At 50.6% G+C, this 18,941-nt stretch overlaps 1 protein-coding gene across 2 annotated transcripts in view; it reads right to left on the reverse strand.

Moving 5' to 3' along the window:
- The window catches only part of LOC143373027 (cell adhesion molecule Dscam2), a 159,249-nt gene that overhangs the window by 50,299 nt on the left and 90,009 nt on the right, over window positions 1-18,941 (reverse strand). For both annotated transcript variants that reach the window (XM_076819792.1, XM_076819791.1), the window contains exons 3-4: window positions 8,902-9,222; window positions 7,318-7,479 (exon numbers count right to left, since the gene is read on the reverse strand). In XM_076819792.1, the coding sequence (XP_076675907.1) occupies window positions 7,318-7,479; window positions 8,902-9,222 (483 nt within the window). The remainder of the gene's footprint in view (window positions 1-7,317; window positions 7,480-8,901; window positions 9,223-18,941) is intronic.

The following is an 18,941-nucleotide window of genomic DNA, read 5'->3' on the forward strand; positions in this document are numbered from 1 at the left end:
ACAATTAAAGATCAGTCGGACATCCATTATTGAAAGAGAAGCGTTTATATTTTTCGTGAGGTGTAAAAGTTTTTGAAAAGTGCATTAAAACAGTTAAATATTGTAGTGCAGGTATGTTACAAAGTATTACTGTGATATAATTTATCATTAAATATGTGTGTTCTTGATTATTCAACAATAGTTTACCAATAAAGTTACTTTCTTCTTAATATTGTTTTTTACATTTGACGATATAAATATGATTATGCATTAGTTCCTTCGTTCCTTCATGTCAGTTTTATTAAAAAAAATAAATTCTACTCTTGACAAGCTTTTGAAATCAGATGTTCCATGTTACCTGTCCTTACCCTACATATACCTTACTGAAATGGATTTGTATTTAATATGTGCTGGCAATGAGACAATTTTTAATAGCCAGTAGCAAAGCTTAACTGGTGTCTTTTAATAATGATAAACAGTATCTTCAATTTTTGCCTTATTTTATTAAAATCGAATTTGTAACACTTAATCTATAGGGCCCCGGTTTTGTCCTGATCCTCCCTAAACACAGTCCTGCAAGAGATATTAGGGGGGCCACGTTTAGCGGCCCATACCCAGCAGGATATCGGTTAAGACCCCGCTGAGTCACCTAACACCTAAGTCACTATAGCTCGTAGAGGCACTATAACCGAGGAGCGCACGTGTCGCGGCGGAGTTCCTTTACCGCCAGCGGGACGGAAAACTTCGTATGCGCCCCGCGCGACTGAAATTTCGCGCCAATAAGAGTAATGGACTGCGGCGGAGGGCCCGGCGATATGAAACACGAATCGCGAGTGCAGGTTATACATTCCGGGGGCCGGAAATGACAGGCGTCTATTTGGCTGATGGCGCAGGATTTAACCAGCGTTCGGCCACGCGAATATTTTTGCACGTACACGCGGAATAATATGCTCGGGTAAGCCGTGGGGCGAGGGCAGAATAGCGCTGTCGGCTGCGCCATGGTTCTCCGGGCGAAACTATGGTACCTACCCGGAGTGCTCTTTAGCCCGAAAAGGGGCGCCATTGACGGGGAAAGAGAGGAGCCAACCGATTTCGCGGGGTTTAATCCCGCTGCAGGTCTTGGGCGGAACGTGTTACCCGGTCGGGGCGCGGCGTTCCTCTCTTCCGCGGGGTGAAAGCACGGATGAATGGAGATAACGGATTTCCGGGGCCGGGTGAAATGAAACATTTTTTAATACCCATTAACGAGCTGAAATGCCATTTAGCCGGTGTAATAATTCTGAAAGCACCCCGGTCCCGGGGGAGAACGCGCCCCCGTATGGGGCTGCCATGTTTTTTCCTCTTTCTCCAGGCCGGGACGCGAAATCGGGAATACAATGGCGCGCGAGCGAATGCGCGCTTTTAGCCGCTGGAGCATTTAATCCTGGCGAAAATGCCAGGTGAACACGCGTATTGTTCCGCTATTAAAGGAGCGGCAGACGGGTATCCGTGTTCACGTTCTACTGGGACATATCGAGACGTTGGCAAATTGTCGGATAATACGTATTATGACGGCCGTTTCTTTCTCCTCTCGATACGCGGGTAGCACAGCCTCAGCCGCGACTCCGTTCTCTCGTTGGGTGGAATAATGGGAACGGCCTGGGATTATAATCGCCCTATGAAAATAACTTGTCGCGTGAATTCTGACTGCAATAACAAACCCGCGATTTCATCGGTCTCGACACAAGGGCCCCGGATATATGCGCGTGATTTTCTCAAGTGCCAATAATAATTTGCGTTTATGCTGGCTGTTAATTAAATTGGCCGCCGCTGTTTCCACATGTAAATTGAACTTTGCCACCTGGATGAAGCAGTAAAGTAACTTTGTACGTGCTAATACCACAAGGTAAGTACTATTACAATCGGGGCGATAAAACGTTGGAACTGTGGACACAGTGAAACGTTTGCAGAAATCGGCCAGCGGAGGTTCGATGACAAAGGGATCGTTGTAACAAGACTGGCACACTGTAAATCGCGTATCCGTCTCGGCTATTACTGAAATATATCTCAATCCCGATTTATTTCATCTGGGAGTTGGCGTTCTCCAGAGTGTCGTGTACGAAGCACAGATTCTCGGTTTTAAGGAAAGTTCGCTCCACTCCCGCGTGGGTAGCTTCTCTAGAGAGTGCAGCGTAATAAATCAACCCTCGGATTTTCGAAACTCCCTCCCTCCCCCCCCCCCGCCCCTCGCTTCCGTGTCTTGTCATTCGCTTATCGGGGTTATGAATCTCTGGCGCGGCATCGCGATAAAACGGACGCTTTAAATCGTACGAACTTTCGTCGTATAAATCCTTCTCGTCCCGCCGCGGTTCCCGTTCAACGGGCTCTTTCAACGGAATCCCACCAACATCGCCTGTGCTGATTAACAGTCGGAGCTGCAATTGTTTCAGGCGCTTCGAAGGAAAAGTGAAGGAAACAAGTCTGGCCCGCTCTCCGCGGAAAAGCACCGATTGTTAGACCGCTCCCCTTTGTACGCGATCCCAAGGGAAGTTCGACGAGCCGGCACAGTCGCGAAGAATTGATGCGGTTACGAATGATTTCTGCAACTCGTCACGCGGAGTTACAGATATTTCTGGTTAGTAATTATCGGTAAATAGTTGCCTTCCAGCGAGTTGAAACGCGGGAAAAAAAAACGCTCCCACCGAACAAATATTATCTCAAATTGTAGCCAAACAACGTTCCCGAAAGAAAAATAGCAGGAAAATCGACAGCACTGCCGCAGCTCCCCAACGGTTATGTGCTCGGCCTGAATTTTTGCATTGTGATCGCTGGAAAGGTATTTAATTGTCGGCGATTTGTTAAAAGACTCTGGGAACTTTTCAGCAGCGGGCGGCGACTGCGGCTCGCTCTTCGAATTGTCGAGGATATCTTATTCTTGGCCAAAGAGCGTAAAGTCGTAAAATGCCGGGCGGCGAACAACGTTGCTGAAAACTGTTTGGAAAGTTTCTCATTCTTGTAACAGCGATAAATCGATATCTGTTAGGCGGCGTCCGTTTCTCGCCCGTCTTTTTATACCGCGCGTTATTCCTCCGTCGATTTCAGAGAACTTTCGGCGGAGGGGGAAGAAAAACTTTGGTTTTAAGCTGGCCGCGCTGCAGAGTGTCACATTCTGTTTACTTTGCTCGCCACTCGGAGAGTGCAGCCATGAAGAGTGTACGAGAGTGTAGTCGCGAAGCCAACCTGCAATTCCGGCGATTCGACGCCCAATTACAATATACTTATCCTTCCTAAAATTAGCGAGCTACGCCTATTTCACGGTTCAGGAAATTCACCGGCCGCATTTTAGGTCGGACAAGGTGTCGAACTAGGATCTCCTCTCGTTTCACGAACGACGAAAAGCCTACGGACGAGTAACTTTCGGCTTGCCTAACTGACAAGTTCTCTGAACTTTCGAGTGCTGTGAATGAAAACAACCCCGAAGCTGTTATCACTGCGATATCGTTTCGCCATCGTTCTAGATTCGAGCCCTCTACCGGGTGTCCAAAAATCGCGGGACGACTCGCGGCGCGCACACACGTGCATGTAAACATGCCGTAAGAAATCGCAAAGTCAATTATCATTTCATTTAAAAACCTCAAATTCCAAAGTGTTAAGGATTGCTCGATTCGACTTGCCACGAGAAACTCTGGCATCCCTGCCTGTCCGCCAATTTCGCGACATCCTGTACACGATACACCGAACACCGTGAACTGTTTCCGCTTCGATTTACGAGCCACGAAATCTGGATCAGCTCACGTGTTTCCCCTAACGCTTCTATGCGCCCGTGGATCGTACACAAGAGAAAAAAGACGTGTCCGCCTCCGTTTACAACTCTCCTCTTGTTTGTTTAACGAACAACCGGGGTTGGCGTCTCTGAACGCGGAATAGTGCGCGCTAAACTTACTCATGCATTTTGATGGCAGTCATCGAGCGCGGATCTATCGCCGGTAATTACATCACTGTAACCGCTTTTTGCGTCGAATCCACTTAAATTAAGAGACCCTCGGAATGCATGGGCCATTGAGCACGGGTCGAAGGGATTAACGGGAGAAAGAGCTAGAAAATAGGTCAAGGTGGAGAGAACAAGGAGGAGAGAGAGAGAGAGAGAGAGAGAGGAAGAGAAACGGCTCGAGCGGGTACATTGGCAGTGGAAATGCATAGTTAGTCGGAAGGGTTCGTACGGGATACTGCGGGGTGGAAGATAGTTCGGGGGCTTTGGTACAAGGGGGTAGGCGGCGAAGGGGGGAGGATGATCACCCCAGGCGAATTTGCATTGTGGCCGGACGCTTCGTGTTTGAGCTGCACTGGAGCTCCGTGGATCTGGCTGGCTGTTCGCTGCACTTTAATCCGAGGCAAACCGTCGATACACTCGGTCAAGCACACACCGAAGCTGCCCGTCACTTTTTCACGGTTAAATTAATGATAGACGATAGCGGGGCGGTGGGTCGATAAAAATCGGACTAGTCTGACGACGCGGGACGCGATGCAACGCTCCGACGGTCGTGGACCTCCACAGAGGAATCGCTGCATTCCGATGCAAGCAACGAAGCTAGTTGTGGATCGAGAATCGTGACAAGCTTGCAGGCAAGCTATCTGTTCCAAGTTGCAACGCGCGGGCTATCGGGCCGCAATCTTATCACGGCTCCCGCGGGCCGATATTGCCGAGGAATTATTAAAGTCGATTTCCTCGCGTCTCGTATCCTCGCGCGTCTCCCGATAGGCGGGGGTGTTCGGTTCGAGCGCCACTCGACAGACTTTAAAATGTCCATATTTTTGAAAATGTGTCCATCAAGGGGAAGGATAGAACTATATTCTCCCTTTTTACAGATTTTTAAAATCGCGCCCGATGTTAAAAACCTGCATTTGTTTAAAATAATTGCACAAAAATGGTTCAAATTTTTTTCTTTAAAACTGAAATAATTTTTTCTTAAAACTTCAATGTCTACTCTATAAGCACCATAATGCTCAACTCCATCCGTTTACTACTTCCATAGCTATAATGTATTGAAAAAAAGTTAGCACTTAACTTCAAACAGCTGTAAAATCGACATTTCTCAAAATATCGTAAAATCCTTCGAGGTACGTGGAAATATCACTAAAGGCTATAACATATTCAAATTTCCGCAATCTACGAAAACTTACTCCGAAATCTCGAGTTCGCATGGAATGTCCCGATAGTAAATACGAGCTCGGCATGAGCACGTCGACGTTCCAAATTACCTGATAGCGGATTTCGATGAGTACATTCGTCGGAGTGTTCGCCACTTGACAGTCGAAACTGACTCCGGCCAGGTATCGACAGTGTCATCAAACCCGTCCAAGTTTTACCGATAGCTAAATGGATGGCGACGCAACCTGATCGCGAAGAAGCCTGACATTCAAAGTACCTGCTGTCTAGCGAATCTCACGCCACACGGCGACCGCCCTGTAAAACGACCAGGCTGTATAGACACCGCGATCACTGACGGTTCGACGAGCAGACGCCGAACTCAAGGATTAAGCCAAATTTCCCGACGAGCAGTCTGCGCACGAAGAGGGCGCCGCCGCCAAGTCCCCACTGTTCTACGCGAGGAAAATCCAATCTTGCAATTGAAGAGGAAATCGGGGGAAGACGACGACCGAGCGAGAGAGCGGGCCTGAATGGAAAACGAATCACTCGGAAAAGTTTTAGTCGCGCACAGATCAGTCCGTCTACGGGAGAAAGTTCCCGTTTATTCGGCGGTATAATCCGTTCGAAAAGGAACGAGGCGGACGGAGCACGGGTAACTCCGATGAACTTTATAGGAGAGGCTTCTGAAGGAGGAAAGAAGAGGGAGCAGAGGGATGAAGGGGGATGCACGTGTTGCTAAGCACACGTGTGTTCCTCGAAGGCGGAATGCTGGACGCGATCGAGATACCGCCCCTCGGCGCTCGACAATGCGTAAAGTTCCGGGCAAGACCCAGCCTCTAAACTGGCAAGTTGTCCGGGCGGCACAATGCGACCATTACGGCGGCGGAAGGAAAGAAGTTGGAGAAGTTTCGCGGCGTGGGCGGCCGCGGCGGGTCAGAAACTCTCGTCTGGCAGGAGGTGTCGAGAAACCGCCAGAGATAAAAGTCGTAAAATTTAATGCGCATCGCATTCAATCAGCGTTCGTTTGTGAGCATCCGAGCGGTTCCCTTCTCCCGTGACCCTGCGATGGACGCTGCTCCTTGCCCCCTGGCATTTTCTTCTTGCGATTTCGCCACGTTCCTTGGAAACACGGCCATCACATCCGACCATTGATTACGTCGTAACAGTCAACTTTGCAGTTACCTTTGTATCTTCTTTCCTCGCAGCCCCTAAATTCCTATTCAGTGACGGATCGACTCTGTGCCACGCAGAGCGGATGCAACGTTGATAGACAGGAGAGCGTTCACCTCGATGAAGCGCGAAAAATCGAGGGGCGCACGAGTAAAGGACGCATATACTCCAGTTTTTATCGCCGGCGTCGTTCCGAACAATTTCCTCTGTTTTCATAAGCTCGCGCTCGTCGGGGTCCTCTCTCTTTTTTTTTCAGCGTGTAATACCAGAATCCATGGCGGGGCTTAGAGAGGGCAGCCACGATAATGTGTATACGCGGATACTCGAATCGTCCCCTCAGACTCTAATTAACTCGGATATTGACCGGGCCGGCGCGGCATATCAGCGTCCCACGTGTGTGCATATGCCTTTTTGTTTCGCCGCGCGCCCCCGCCGCACGCACACACAAACCGGGCGAGTAGCCGGCAAAAAAAGTGCCACGCCAATTTATCGGGCTCCTACGTTTTTATGGTCGCGCCATTTTTACGACCCTCCTCGCGGAGGGAGTGTAAACGTCAAAAACTCTGGGATCACGTGCATCGAGACGTGATATCGGCGCATGATACCCGCAAGGGTCCTTTTTGAATGCGTAACGAGAATGCCAGCGGAAATTGCGTTATTCCGTTCCAAAGAATATTGAAAGCTTTGTGCTTGTTAAGTCACCGGTTGTTGTCCTCGTCGATACCGCACGGGCCACGAAGTGGCCGCTGGGTATTCCCGTGGAACGTTGGTCGACAAAGCTCGCGCAGGGAAATATCTATCGCGCCGGCAAATGAATTTTAAAGATTCATGGATTAGAATATCGAATTCCGCCTAAAGAGATGTTTCTGCGTGCGTGGGGCAATAAGGGAATATTACCTCTGTATTATTCGCAGCCCCTCGCGACCATAAATTTCGGTTCGGTAGCGTATCGAAGAAACAGCCGTCTAAAGAACGCCCGACACGTTCGACGTTTCGCCCTTATCTTACCGCACGCAACTGCCCGGCTCGATTTCACTCACCGCTCTTCGGGGTAGGGAAGATGTTGAAGGTGGAATCTTGAACCCAGGACGTGACCGTCACGTACTCCTGAACGAACGTTGGTATTTCGCACCTGAGCACACCGGTATTGCCGGTCAAGACGTAAGCGTCTCGCACAGTAACCACGTACTTCTGATGCACCACTGTAAACAGACACAATAATTTCCGTCAGCTACACACTTCTCATCCAGTTTACCGTCTCCCCTGGCTCTTCGCCTCAGGGATCGATAATAATTATAAACCGCGTCGTACACTCGACAGCTTCGCCAGCGTGCACACCCCCTAGGAGTCTGTCGCCTGTCGTTGACCTCGATAATATATACTAGACATTTTCTATTACAAGCTCGTTATTCCGACCGCGAACAACGCCTCCTTTCAAACCGTCTGGGAGCCGAGCTTTCGGCAATTAGTGGCTCCTTCTCGCGTCCCCCGTCCAACTTTCACGGCGCTCCTGCGTAATCCACCCTGTCCGCGTAATCCAGAACCACGATTCTTTCGGGAGCCGGGCGAAAATTCTCTCGATTCACGAGTCTCTAAATGCGATAAGTGATTCTTGACAGGACGTCGGGATTGTTAGGGTCGCTTTCATCGAAGAGGGGAAGAGCCTCGCGGTGGTAGCTTGACTCGGTTGCGTTTCCTACCTTTCTCCGTTCGAACAAACACAGAGGACTCGCGAGCACGCGAGCACGCAAACAGGCGCGAGTTCGAATATTTATGCTGGCAGGTATGAAAATGCTGGTGGAAACGAGCACTTGGCAACGCGCAAGAGCCAGCGAATCTTGATCTTGGCAGTGAGTGCCGCTTGTTAGCCATAAGCGAGCGCGAGCTTCGGGCCATGCATCTGCGAGCTAGCCGAGGGGAGGCACGAAGTTGCGGGGCCGGCGATAAATGTAGTTGGCTCGGCTCTCTTGAGCCGCGATCATTCTTCCAGCTCTCCCCCGAGTGGTGGTTTAGAACATCATTCCGCGAAACGGCCGATTACATTTACGACCAGCGAGGCATCGCGCTTGCAGAGGCTGCGCGCCCCGGACCGATGGCCAACCACTCCGTGTCGCGCCTGATTTTTACGCGCGGAATGAACCAGGCGCGGCGAATCGCGGCCAGGTGCTAAATATCCGCCCCTAAACGCCCAGCGTTCCGCTAAGTGCGAGCGTTAAATCCGCTTCGCGAGGATGCAGCCCGGAAATGCGTTCCAGCCGCGGCTCTTTCAATGGCATAATTGCGAGTAACGATACCCTGGGAACGTTCCACGGCAATTTTTAGCCGGATTACGGCCGCGTTATGGCACCGAGCCTCGGTAAGCACGCTCTGACTGTTGGGCTCCGTGTGTTTCGCCGCGGTTAAGTTGCGCTCGCCGCGAGATACCGTGGAAAAATAAAGGTACCGCGACTTTCTTGTCTGGAGGCAATTGAACACGTTGGACGATCAAGTGGCCGTGGATTTTGCGGGGGATAGTATCTGCGTCGCGTAGAAATGGTATGGTGGCGCGTGGAGGAGCCTCGGTTCCCAGACGAAAGGTGAGAGAAGAGGCAATCGGTCGGAAGAGGTGAAATAAAGGTACTCACCGGCCTTTACAGTGATTTCACGGCTCAGCACCCTGCCGACGCTGTTCGAGGCTTGACATCTGTAGATGGCCGAGTGGACGTCGTGTCGGTAGCTCTCCGCTCTGAACGGCAAGAAGTACATCGAACCGTTTACCAGCGTCTCACGGATGTGCGGTATAGGGATCACCGGTGACCCGTCTCCCATAAGCCAATCAATCCTCGGCAACGGACTGCCTTGTGCCGAACAATGGATCATTGCCCCAGTCTTGTTCGAGAACTCGACCGAGGAGCGTGGCTCCGAGATCAACACTGGACCCTGACTGTCCAGCACCACACCTCGTCCTGAAACACACGAATCGCCGGGCGTGTTAGCTTAAAGCCGTTGATATTGATTTCGCGGGGCAGCTGGTGAAACCGAGGAGGTCTCGGGAGAAATTCAAACACCTCCCATGCGTTTAATTCGTCGGCAAGAAGCATTACATATTACAACACGAACCTCCGCCGTATCTCTGCGCGCAGGTAAACACGGAGATCTTTCATTTCGTTATGAAACGTCTCGCGGTAGAAGAATCGCTGAAACCCCCCGAAGTAGCAATATCACCGGAATCGATCATATTCGATCACCGTCCTGTCAGTTATCACCAGAGTTGCCAGGAGTAAGAGCCACGTGACGTAGTAGGGAGAGGTGGAGGAGGAAGCCTCGCATGTATAGAGTTATACATATATATATATTAATACGACTTGTGCACACCATGCGAGGGTTCCTCTTCTACTACTCCCCTACTACGTCACGTGGTCCTTACTCCTGGCAAGCCTGCTATCACGCGCGGCGCGAAATCATTTTACATGTTTCATGGAACGATAGCTGGGTTCATCGCTCACAAAAATGGTATGATCCGAGAACCGTCTTAGGCATTTGAAGGGAACTAAACGCATGCGTCGTGTATCAATATTTGATATCAGGCAAGAGGAGAACTGGCCATGAAAAGATAACGAAACAACAGGGCCAACGAGCAAGCTGAATAATGATAACCGAGGCATCTTCCAAGGGACAATAAAACGCCTGTGTACGTGCGTCCCACGTTCGGGTGAATGGCGTGCGAATCGTCGCCCCTCGACGAATTCGTAGCGCGATTGCAACATTCGCCGCTCACACTCTGTCTCCACTCATATCATTTCCACCACTCCCGGCCCGACCCGGCCTTCCCTCTTTTATACCCCTTGTCTCTCTATCAACGGCTCCTCTCTCCGCCCGGCACTCGTTCAAACGAGAAAATCCGATGGAGCATCTCTGGCGCAGCTGATGCCAGCACTGTCAGGGGATAGAGAGAGAAAGAGAGAGAGAGAGAGAGAGAGAGCTTTGTCCCCGGAATTCCGGGGCGGCTTGTTTTTTCGGCGATCGACGGCCACGACCGGGCGAGGTGGCGACGCGCATGGGAAATGAGGTGAGCGCGGCAAGGAACGGAGGGTTCGGTGGTTCCATTATGTATGAACGGCGATTTGATAACCTGGATGCGCGGAATCCGGAAGACCGGTAAGAGTGCACCGGGGGTACATCCACAGGAGCTGCACACGCGTGCATGTAGCCGGAAAGACGTTTATGTCCGGGCGCTTCCTGCATTCTACGAGCCCGATGCACCTGCGCCACCGGTTTATGGCCGTACACCGTCGCCATCTACGCCGCATTTATACACACGCCACCCTGCATCGCCATTGCCGCGTATGTTTCGCCCGATATGCACGGTCCGCGGCGGTGCATCGATGGCATCGGTGCAACTGTGCATCTGCTACACCCGCGGCCGCTCTCCCCTGGCTGCGTTGCACGACGACGGCGGGAAATACGATTAAATTGGTGTGCGTGTAACACAGTTTGCCGCCCGCCGGAAAAAAAACCCGCCCCCGTAAAATGATTATTAAGGAAGAGGACCGGGCTCTCTGTTCTCTGTAAAACGAAATTCTCCGCCGTTGTGTCGACGGGCAAGTTGCGCGAGATTTTACTTAACTCGATGACCCCGGCGGCCCATTCTACTTTTCCCGTGTTTGGTTCACTACCACGACTTCGCAGCGTTTCTTGAATGGAAATGCAGACTGTGCTACGGTCTAGTTTCGCCGTTCACCGTGGAATTCTTTAGCGTTCGCTTTTTAGAATTTTCTGCGAATATTTTTGACCAAGGCTGGTGGTTGAAGTTAATTTAAATTTCATTAAAGGGATGCGCAAAGTAATACGCTTGCGCGGAATCACTTAACGCGCCGCATTTCCCTCTTTCTATAGGCGATAACGTATTCGAAACCGCGTTCCAGAACGCGGTCACAGTATCTCACCCATATTTGTCCCCGTCACTTCAAATCCCTCTGCACAGTGCTCGGTGAAACGCGCTCTATCCGGGCGCAAAACGATGTACCCTCGAGCTGATGTCCGTCCCGCACGTACACGTGTCGCGAGGATACCGCCGCGCCAAGTTCGAATAAATTTTCTATTAAGGGCCCAGCACGTGTTTCAGTGCGCGTGCAGATAAAGCAGAAATTTGGCATTAGCTCACGCGGTGTACTGCAGCGTACCAATAATTGCAACGGCCAGGAGAAGAACACACCGCGAACAAATCGATCACGTATATTTCCCCGTCAACGCGGTGTTTGCTTCGCCACGTAGACGCCCGCGGTGCGAGCGTACCCTGTCCTCGTAAATGCGGTGCACTTTCTTTTTTTCATTTTTTATACACGTCGGTACATCGCACTCTGGCGCGCAATGAGGGAGAATGTACGGTTCGGTCGACAGTAACGAGTGTCGTCCATGTAATCGTGGAAATGCGAGACGCGCGAATCTATCGATGACGGAGACGGTTGAACGAGGGGTTGCGCGCGAATACGTTCGCCGAGTTTTCTTCGCGCTGTGCACGGTCTATCGCCCAACAGCTGTTGATCCATCGTATAAAACCAAGTCGAAAATATGCAATAAGTATTTCTCCTGCAGAACTTCGTTTTCCGGGAAATCGACTTTGCCCTTCGTTTTCCAGGAAATTGTCCGCCAAATACGGGAACCGTTCGAGGGTCCTCCCCTTCAAAGATCTCACCATAAAAGTCGCTGAAAATTCCCAAGATGGATCAGCGCTCAATTCTATTTGCAGAGCTGTCAAATTTCAGCTCCATGCACGGCGTGCAGAGAACTCCAGTCCATTTGTAAGCATTCGACAAGCGGTGGCCCTTATTTCATGTACCGCTGGCGGAATGTATCGTCGAGCAGCTTGAAATTTAGCCCCGGTTCCGCCTCCCGCATCTGTTACCACGCGTATAAGATCGCCCGTAATACGCAGGCTGCCAAACACGATCGAACGAGGCTTAATTGATCACTGGGAAATTCGGCGGTAAAACTTGTTTGTAGTTACCTCACCCGAGGCATCGGTGTTTAATTTCGTTTACGCGAGGGCAGGGTGTTGCAGAGCACGCTTCGCTAGAGCTTCGCCGAGCGCAAGACCATCTAGATTTTTTTCCATCCGAAAAAAAATGACACGGGGAAGTTCGCAACAAATCTGTAATATATTCTCCCGTAGATCCGCCGATAACTGCATAACGGGGAAGGTCGGAGCGTTTGCACGTGTCCCTTCTGGTGTTGCATAACCAGCGGATAACTACATTCGCAGGCAATTATACGCGGACAATGACCTCGTGGCAATAATACCACCGCTGTTTCTCTTTGCCGGTGCAAGTATTTACTCTTGCGTATTTGCCCCGCATTATCCCGCGACTCGGGAAACTTCAAATATTTTGCAAGCTTGTCTTCCGCGACTCTGGAGGCGTCCCCGCCCCTGGTTGCACCCCCGTGTGCGTCTCGTTGCGTGCACAAACAACACGAACGATTAATTCATCAAGTTGCGTGGATTTAACTGGTGCGATAACATCTCTACCAATTTTGCATCGACTCCATTTGCGCCGCGCTCTTATGCTCACTGTTCTCGTCCTCGGTGTCTTGCCTTTACACGCATTCAGTCAGCGACGCGCCTATTTAACGCTCGCACTACTTAATGCGCGCTCGTTCCACTGTGCCTGCGGTCTGTCCCGCGTAACTTCGCCGGCGAAATGTTCCCTCTATTATTAGGACCGCGGGAAGGTGCTTCTTGTAAAAGTTATATGACTCTGGACGCTCAGTTTATCTTCTCGAGTAGAACCAAGATAGGCAACCTATTTAAAGGAGCAGATGTAACTGTAATGCCCCGTGAAAGCTTCCACCGTGGAGAGAGTATGTTTTCGCTACAGAAGCTTGTGCAGTAAGCATTTCCCTTTAATTATGGCAGTACAGGAATCATTTCAAGCGAAAGTTTGCACGTAGCACACCGCGTGTACATAACCAAACAACATAATATAGGGTAAAGTAGCCAAATATGAGACCCATTTCTTAAAAACATCATAACTCTTGACTGAGACCACTTCTATTAAAATTCGATACACGTTTTAAAAGTAGAATATGTATTCTTTAGGAACCTACTGGGCAGTACTATAACAAAAATTCGGTTTCTTCATAATAAAATAAAAACGACAGGCATTCAAATAAGCAGATAAAAAAGTGGGTTCCTAATATGAGACCCAGTTTGTTTTATCCTGAAACTTATTTTTTCTTTCTTTTTTTTATACAGTCGGCGTGTGAAATCTGTTTCTTCACTACCGCAGTCTTCGTGGGCCCACCACGCCCATCGTAACACTTTATACGTACACTTAACCCATTCTTCACCTAGCACATCTGAAGAATAAAGACCTGTGCAAAACAAGCATTCTGTATCATATTTTTCTTTCTTAATCACTTTCATCATTCAGAACAATTTCTTCTTCACTCTCGTCAGTAGAACTTTCACGGGTCTCATGTTTGGAAACAATAACATGATAACTACTAAGTAGCTTCGAAGTTAAGTCTTCGTCATTTAATAACATACAACTAGTAAGCCTTAATCTCCATTCCAAGCACTGTACAACAGTATTTGTGAAAATCATTATACACTTACCACTTTAGAGGTACGTGTAATTTAATCGAACCACTTCAAAAACTTTCTGCAACGTATTTCAGAAGTATGTGCTTGCTCAAGACGCTCAATTGATTACAATTCCACTGTGCGGACGAAGCAACTAATACACGGTTAGTTAGTAAAGGAATAGCATCGCTATGAAACTCAAGAGTTCCAGTAGCGAAGATATGCTGGAGTCTCATATTAGAAGACATCGTCATATTCGGCTACTTTACTCTACCTTCGTACAGAACTGTGCTCTCTAAATATTTTGGCGAATGTTGACTATCTTCGCGCAGGCATACACGAAAGGGGTATTTCTCGTTCGAACCACCATCGCTCGTGTAATGTACCCGAAACACGGGGAACACGAGTAACCAAAGCGGCACGAAGAAAAACCCTTTGAAGACTTTGCAGCAGCCACCCCCGCCCGTCGTTCTCCATCCCTCGGTGCATTCCATTACGCACATATGACCGAGTGACGGTTACGAGGGCCGCCTCCTCCGTTCCGCGGGCGCGATACACCTGCGTCAGTCCACAATTATGCACCGGCGCCATTTATGCCGCATTTATACACTCGGCTCTCCCGTAGCCGTTGCCGCCTCTCTTTTCCGCCGTTCCACGTACACCGTATCCGGTTGTTCGGTCATGCGGGTGTGCGCCCCCGCGATGCACCTCTGTGCACACCAGTGTGCATCGACTGTGTAAACGTTGCGCCACTGCAGCGACTGTTACACCGACGAGCCAGCCCTGTATTCTCGCGTTGCACCTCGCGCTCCTGATTAATTACAGAGCACCGTTACGGCGCACCGGATGCTGCATCCCGACCGGTATTATCATCCACGGGGCTCGGGATTCGCGACGTCACTGACGAATTAACCGTCGCGACTCGTTCGACATTTCGTGAACGTTCTCCATAGCTTTTCTTATCGGAACGACCCCGTTCTAAACGAGAAGAAGACGAATCGTCCCCGACTTACCCGACCAGGAATCTCGATATCGACGAAAATCCATCGGGAAATCGTTTTTCTCGCGAACCGCACTCTGTCCCGAACTTAGGAACCTCGAGGACGTTTAAATTCTCTAATTAGACTGCGCCGGCGTTCCAGTTCAGGATGAAATTTAAGCCGGCGACGCACCATCCGGCTGTCTTCAGATTGCAACTTGGATCGAGTTGCCAGCAGAATTACCGAGCACAGACGAGGACAGCGGACGAAGTTAAATTTCGTTGATATTTGTTCTCCGCCAGCGGCTGCGGTAAGTTATTGAAGGAGTAGTTTCCTTCCAGCTTGACTATCGACAGGAGTGCTGTCAGAATTCTGTCTGTGATTAATCCGGTGTTAATAGAACCCCGGCCGAATCGATTGCCGCCATACGGTGCGACCCGTGTACCTCGCAGCGACACGATTTAGCAATAATCGTGATTGTGCAGGTGCATTATCGTACGATCGGATTCGGAGAGCGCGCGCTGAGGAGTGGCATTCAATGAACCGCCAGGAAGGCGGGGGATGACGTCGGCTGGCTGATCGGTTTTAAAGCGGGTTCGTGGGAGTTCCTTTCGTTAATTCTAGGCGGTTTAAACAACGCCGGTTCGCCAGGGATCGATAGCAAACGGCCTGCGATTATCCTTGCGTTCCGCCCAGGCTAATCCGACTTGAGCGCCTACATAAATACGAATATATATTTCCGCATACGCGGATCCCGAAGTTAGCTGCAATGCAGCAGCGCGAGATACCGCCGCTCCGGATTTCGCCGGCACGCGTACACCGTTACCGCCGTTTGATCTGGATCATGGTTAATTTCGCCGTTGGTTATGGCGCACAATGCCGTACCAATCACGCCCTGACTACGCTGCATTGCGCAGTCGGATTGGTCCCTACAGCAGGGGCACGTATACAAGCGCCGGCGGATCGCGCGCGATTGTGCGATAGCGAGGTGAGGCGTACGTGCACTCGCGCGCCCGCTATCACGGACACGCGTGAACGTAAGTCACCCCGTTCTGGGTGTGGTGGACGAGGGCGCGCGTGTAATCGGCGACGGCCGGATAAAGCCGTGAGGCGGATCAATCCGTGACGAAGCCATCGACTTCGAAATGCTACATTTCGTTTCAATCCGCCGACGTATCGCCGGCGTGTACCGCGTTATTCCACGGAGGGTTGCGCGACAGCGCCGAAAGCAGATATATTTTCGAATTACCAGAGCGAGTAAGCGAACGATAGATCGCTTTGTCGCCGGCCCACCTTTTAAACCAGGCCGATACCGTGTCGACGCTCGGCCCAGTAGAATGAGTGATTTAGAGCCAGACCCGCCGACCGACTCTCTCTCCTGCCTCGGGCGTTCGTTCCATCGCCCGCCACCGTGATACTGCCGGCCTGTACTTTATTTATTCGGCGACGCTATCTTGACGCCAGAGTGAAATTAATTAAAACGGGCGTTAAGAAAAGGGACGTAAATTGGGTTTGCGATACAGACGTGGCCCCTTCCCTTGTTTCTCAACGGAAGACGTTCCCGTCGCTCTTTCAACTTGGCACGTTGATTTCGGTGAAGGATTGATGAGAGCTTTGAAAAAAAAAGAGTCACGTCCACTGTTGCAATTATCCAAGATCAACATCTCCGAGAGACAAGCGCGAGAGGATCATAGCGCCTCGGCTGTGTAATTTACAACCAGGCTTTTGCTGTCCCCGAGAAAAACAAGCGAGCCATTAATAACCGACGGTAAGTGCTGATACGCTGCCGTGATGCACTCGGCTGGCAGTGCGCGAAACGCTCGTTTCCCCGGTTTTTCGGTGAAGCGAAGTGCCCCGGCACGGCTTCCGGGTCTTTCGATTATCTCCCTCTTTATCCGCGACAATCCTCGACACTATGTACCATGTCGGCATCTTACTGGCTCACCGTGAACGGCGTCGATAGTCTATGCTGATCCCGGAGTACATAGGTAGACACATTATGCACGCACCATGAAGCATATTGGTCGGGATCGGGGCTGGGGGGGAAAGAAAGAAGGGAAATCGACGGCATCGGCGATGAAATTAGTTGGCTGCATCACGAAGAGTCTTATCCCTCGCCTCCGTCTCTCTCTCTCTCTCTCTCTCTCTGTCTACGCCTAACTATTCGATTTCCCTTCTCCTTTCTTCGATTCCATTCCCTCCCCTTCATCGTCTCTTCCCGTGCGACGCGGATGAATATATTTCCCTCGGCAGCGTCTTCATCCGACCGAATGGAAGAATCTAGCGAGACGGGAGCAATATCGGCGGAAATCGAATCGCAAAATGGAGAAAATGACTGCGAGTGCTTCACCCTATCGTGGAGGGGGCCAGGCGAGAAAATCAGGGGGAGAGGCGAACGGCGAAAGAAGAGAGGAAATACGAGAGAAAGCGGAGAGTCTGAGAGAGACGGACAGGGAAACAGGAGGAGAGACGAAGGGAGAAGGAGAGAGAGGGTAGGGAGAGAAAGGAGGAATGCATTCCTGGGCGAGTTAATCCCCGGAGTCTGGAATGGCTGACAATTCCATGGATCCATGCCTTCTGCCTTCCGCCATCCTCTTCGTGGTCGTGTGCGTGCTGGTACGTGCAGGGTTCTGCGATCGACGGGAGCCGCGTGTGCGGAAGCATGGTCTCCGTATTATCGCGTGAAATCGATTCGCCGATTCCTAATATCGCGAGACTCAACGCAAATGGATCGTAATATGGGAGGAAGCTGGGATCTTACGTGCGGCCTTGCGTGTCTCTTAACGCTTTCCCCGCGAGTCTGCGAAGGGGCTGGGGCTGCTGACCCGATCGTTACCATAAGCAGCTTACGGCGAGCCTGGTGAATTGTCAGTTATCCCCCGGTCTATCCCCCTCGACCTCGCGAACCACCGCTTACTTTCCTTTATCTTTGCTTTCCCCGTCTTCAAAGTGACTTAGTAGTGCGGGAGGAGCTCCCGGTATTAATTACGAGGCTCTTCTTCGGGTATTCTGTACCCAGCTGCTATCAATCTTCAAAGTCTTCTTTTCCACTTTAAATCGCGATGTTTCAGACTGAATTTCTCTCGGCAACTCACGCGTTCGTCTTTTTTTTTTTTTCTCCAATAAAGATAACGTAGAACCCGATGAATGTAATTTCCGCGGGTTTCCAGCACTGTCTGAAATCCTCTCGAGCATTTACGTTTTCGAGGGTGCAACTCTTTTTCAACAAGCGTCGACAGCCGCAATTTCGAGCGGTACCATCAATCTGCCAATCAATCCAATCTCCTTCCTTCTCGACGAGTAAACCGATTGGTGTCTAACTTTTCGAGCACGGGCGGGGGAAGTTTCATCTTTCAACGAGCTGGTTGCTCGCTGTTAACTTGTTAATTGCCATCGCGAGGGATAGGTATATGCGCGTCGTTGGAAAAGAACGCGCCTGCCGGTGCTTACCTCAAGCCGGCTATTGACGCGTCATCCGCCATCGATCTCGCAAAGTCGATTACCATGTCGCGTCGAAGAAAATAAATCTATTCCGCCGAATAAAATATATTTCCGTGGCATCGTTTCTTACGGCGCGCGACGCGAGACGTCGCGGCCCCTTTAAAGGAAAAGTCGCGAGGAAGAGGAGCCGTCCTGTCGGACAGAAAATGAAGCGCAAAATGCAATTAGCGGGTGCTACCGGATAATTGAAACGGTGAACAGGAAATGGGCTCGCGGAAAGGTAATACGGTTGAGCCCTACTTACGATTCCCAACGCCCAAGAAAAGGACATCTCTCGAGGAGGAAGTAAAAAAGACACGGCAGTCGTGCGCCACGTCGAAGAAAGCGTTTGACGACATCACGGGGTCGTTCCTCCGTAAACTGCTTAGCAGAGGATAGCGGCCGGCGAGTTTCTTCGCTGTAGGAGTAACTTTCTTAATCCCCTCCTTAGCGGAGTTAATCTCCGCGATTAATGCCCTGCTAACCCGTCGCGCTGGGAGTCTCTCCTTCTAGATGTCGAACATTGCTTAACATTTTTCTACCCATCCGTTTCTCCAGCGATCCGACGATTGATGGGGCGACTTGCATTCGAAGAAGTTTAAAACGGGAGTGCGAGTGGCCTGGACGTCGCCGAAATCACGCT

This window comes from Andrena cerasifolii, chromosome 9 (assembly GCF_050908995.1).
Source record: "Andrena cerasifolii isolate SP2316 chromosome 9, iyAndCera1_principal, whole genome shotgun sequence".
In the NCBI taxonomy this organism is placed as follows: Eukaryota; Metazoa; Arthropoda; class Insecta; order Hymenoptera; family Andrenidae; genus Andrena; species Andrena cerasifolii.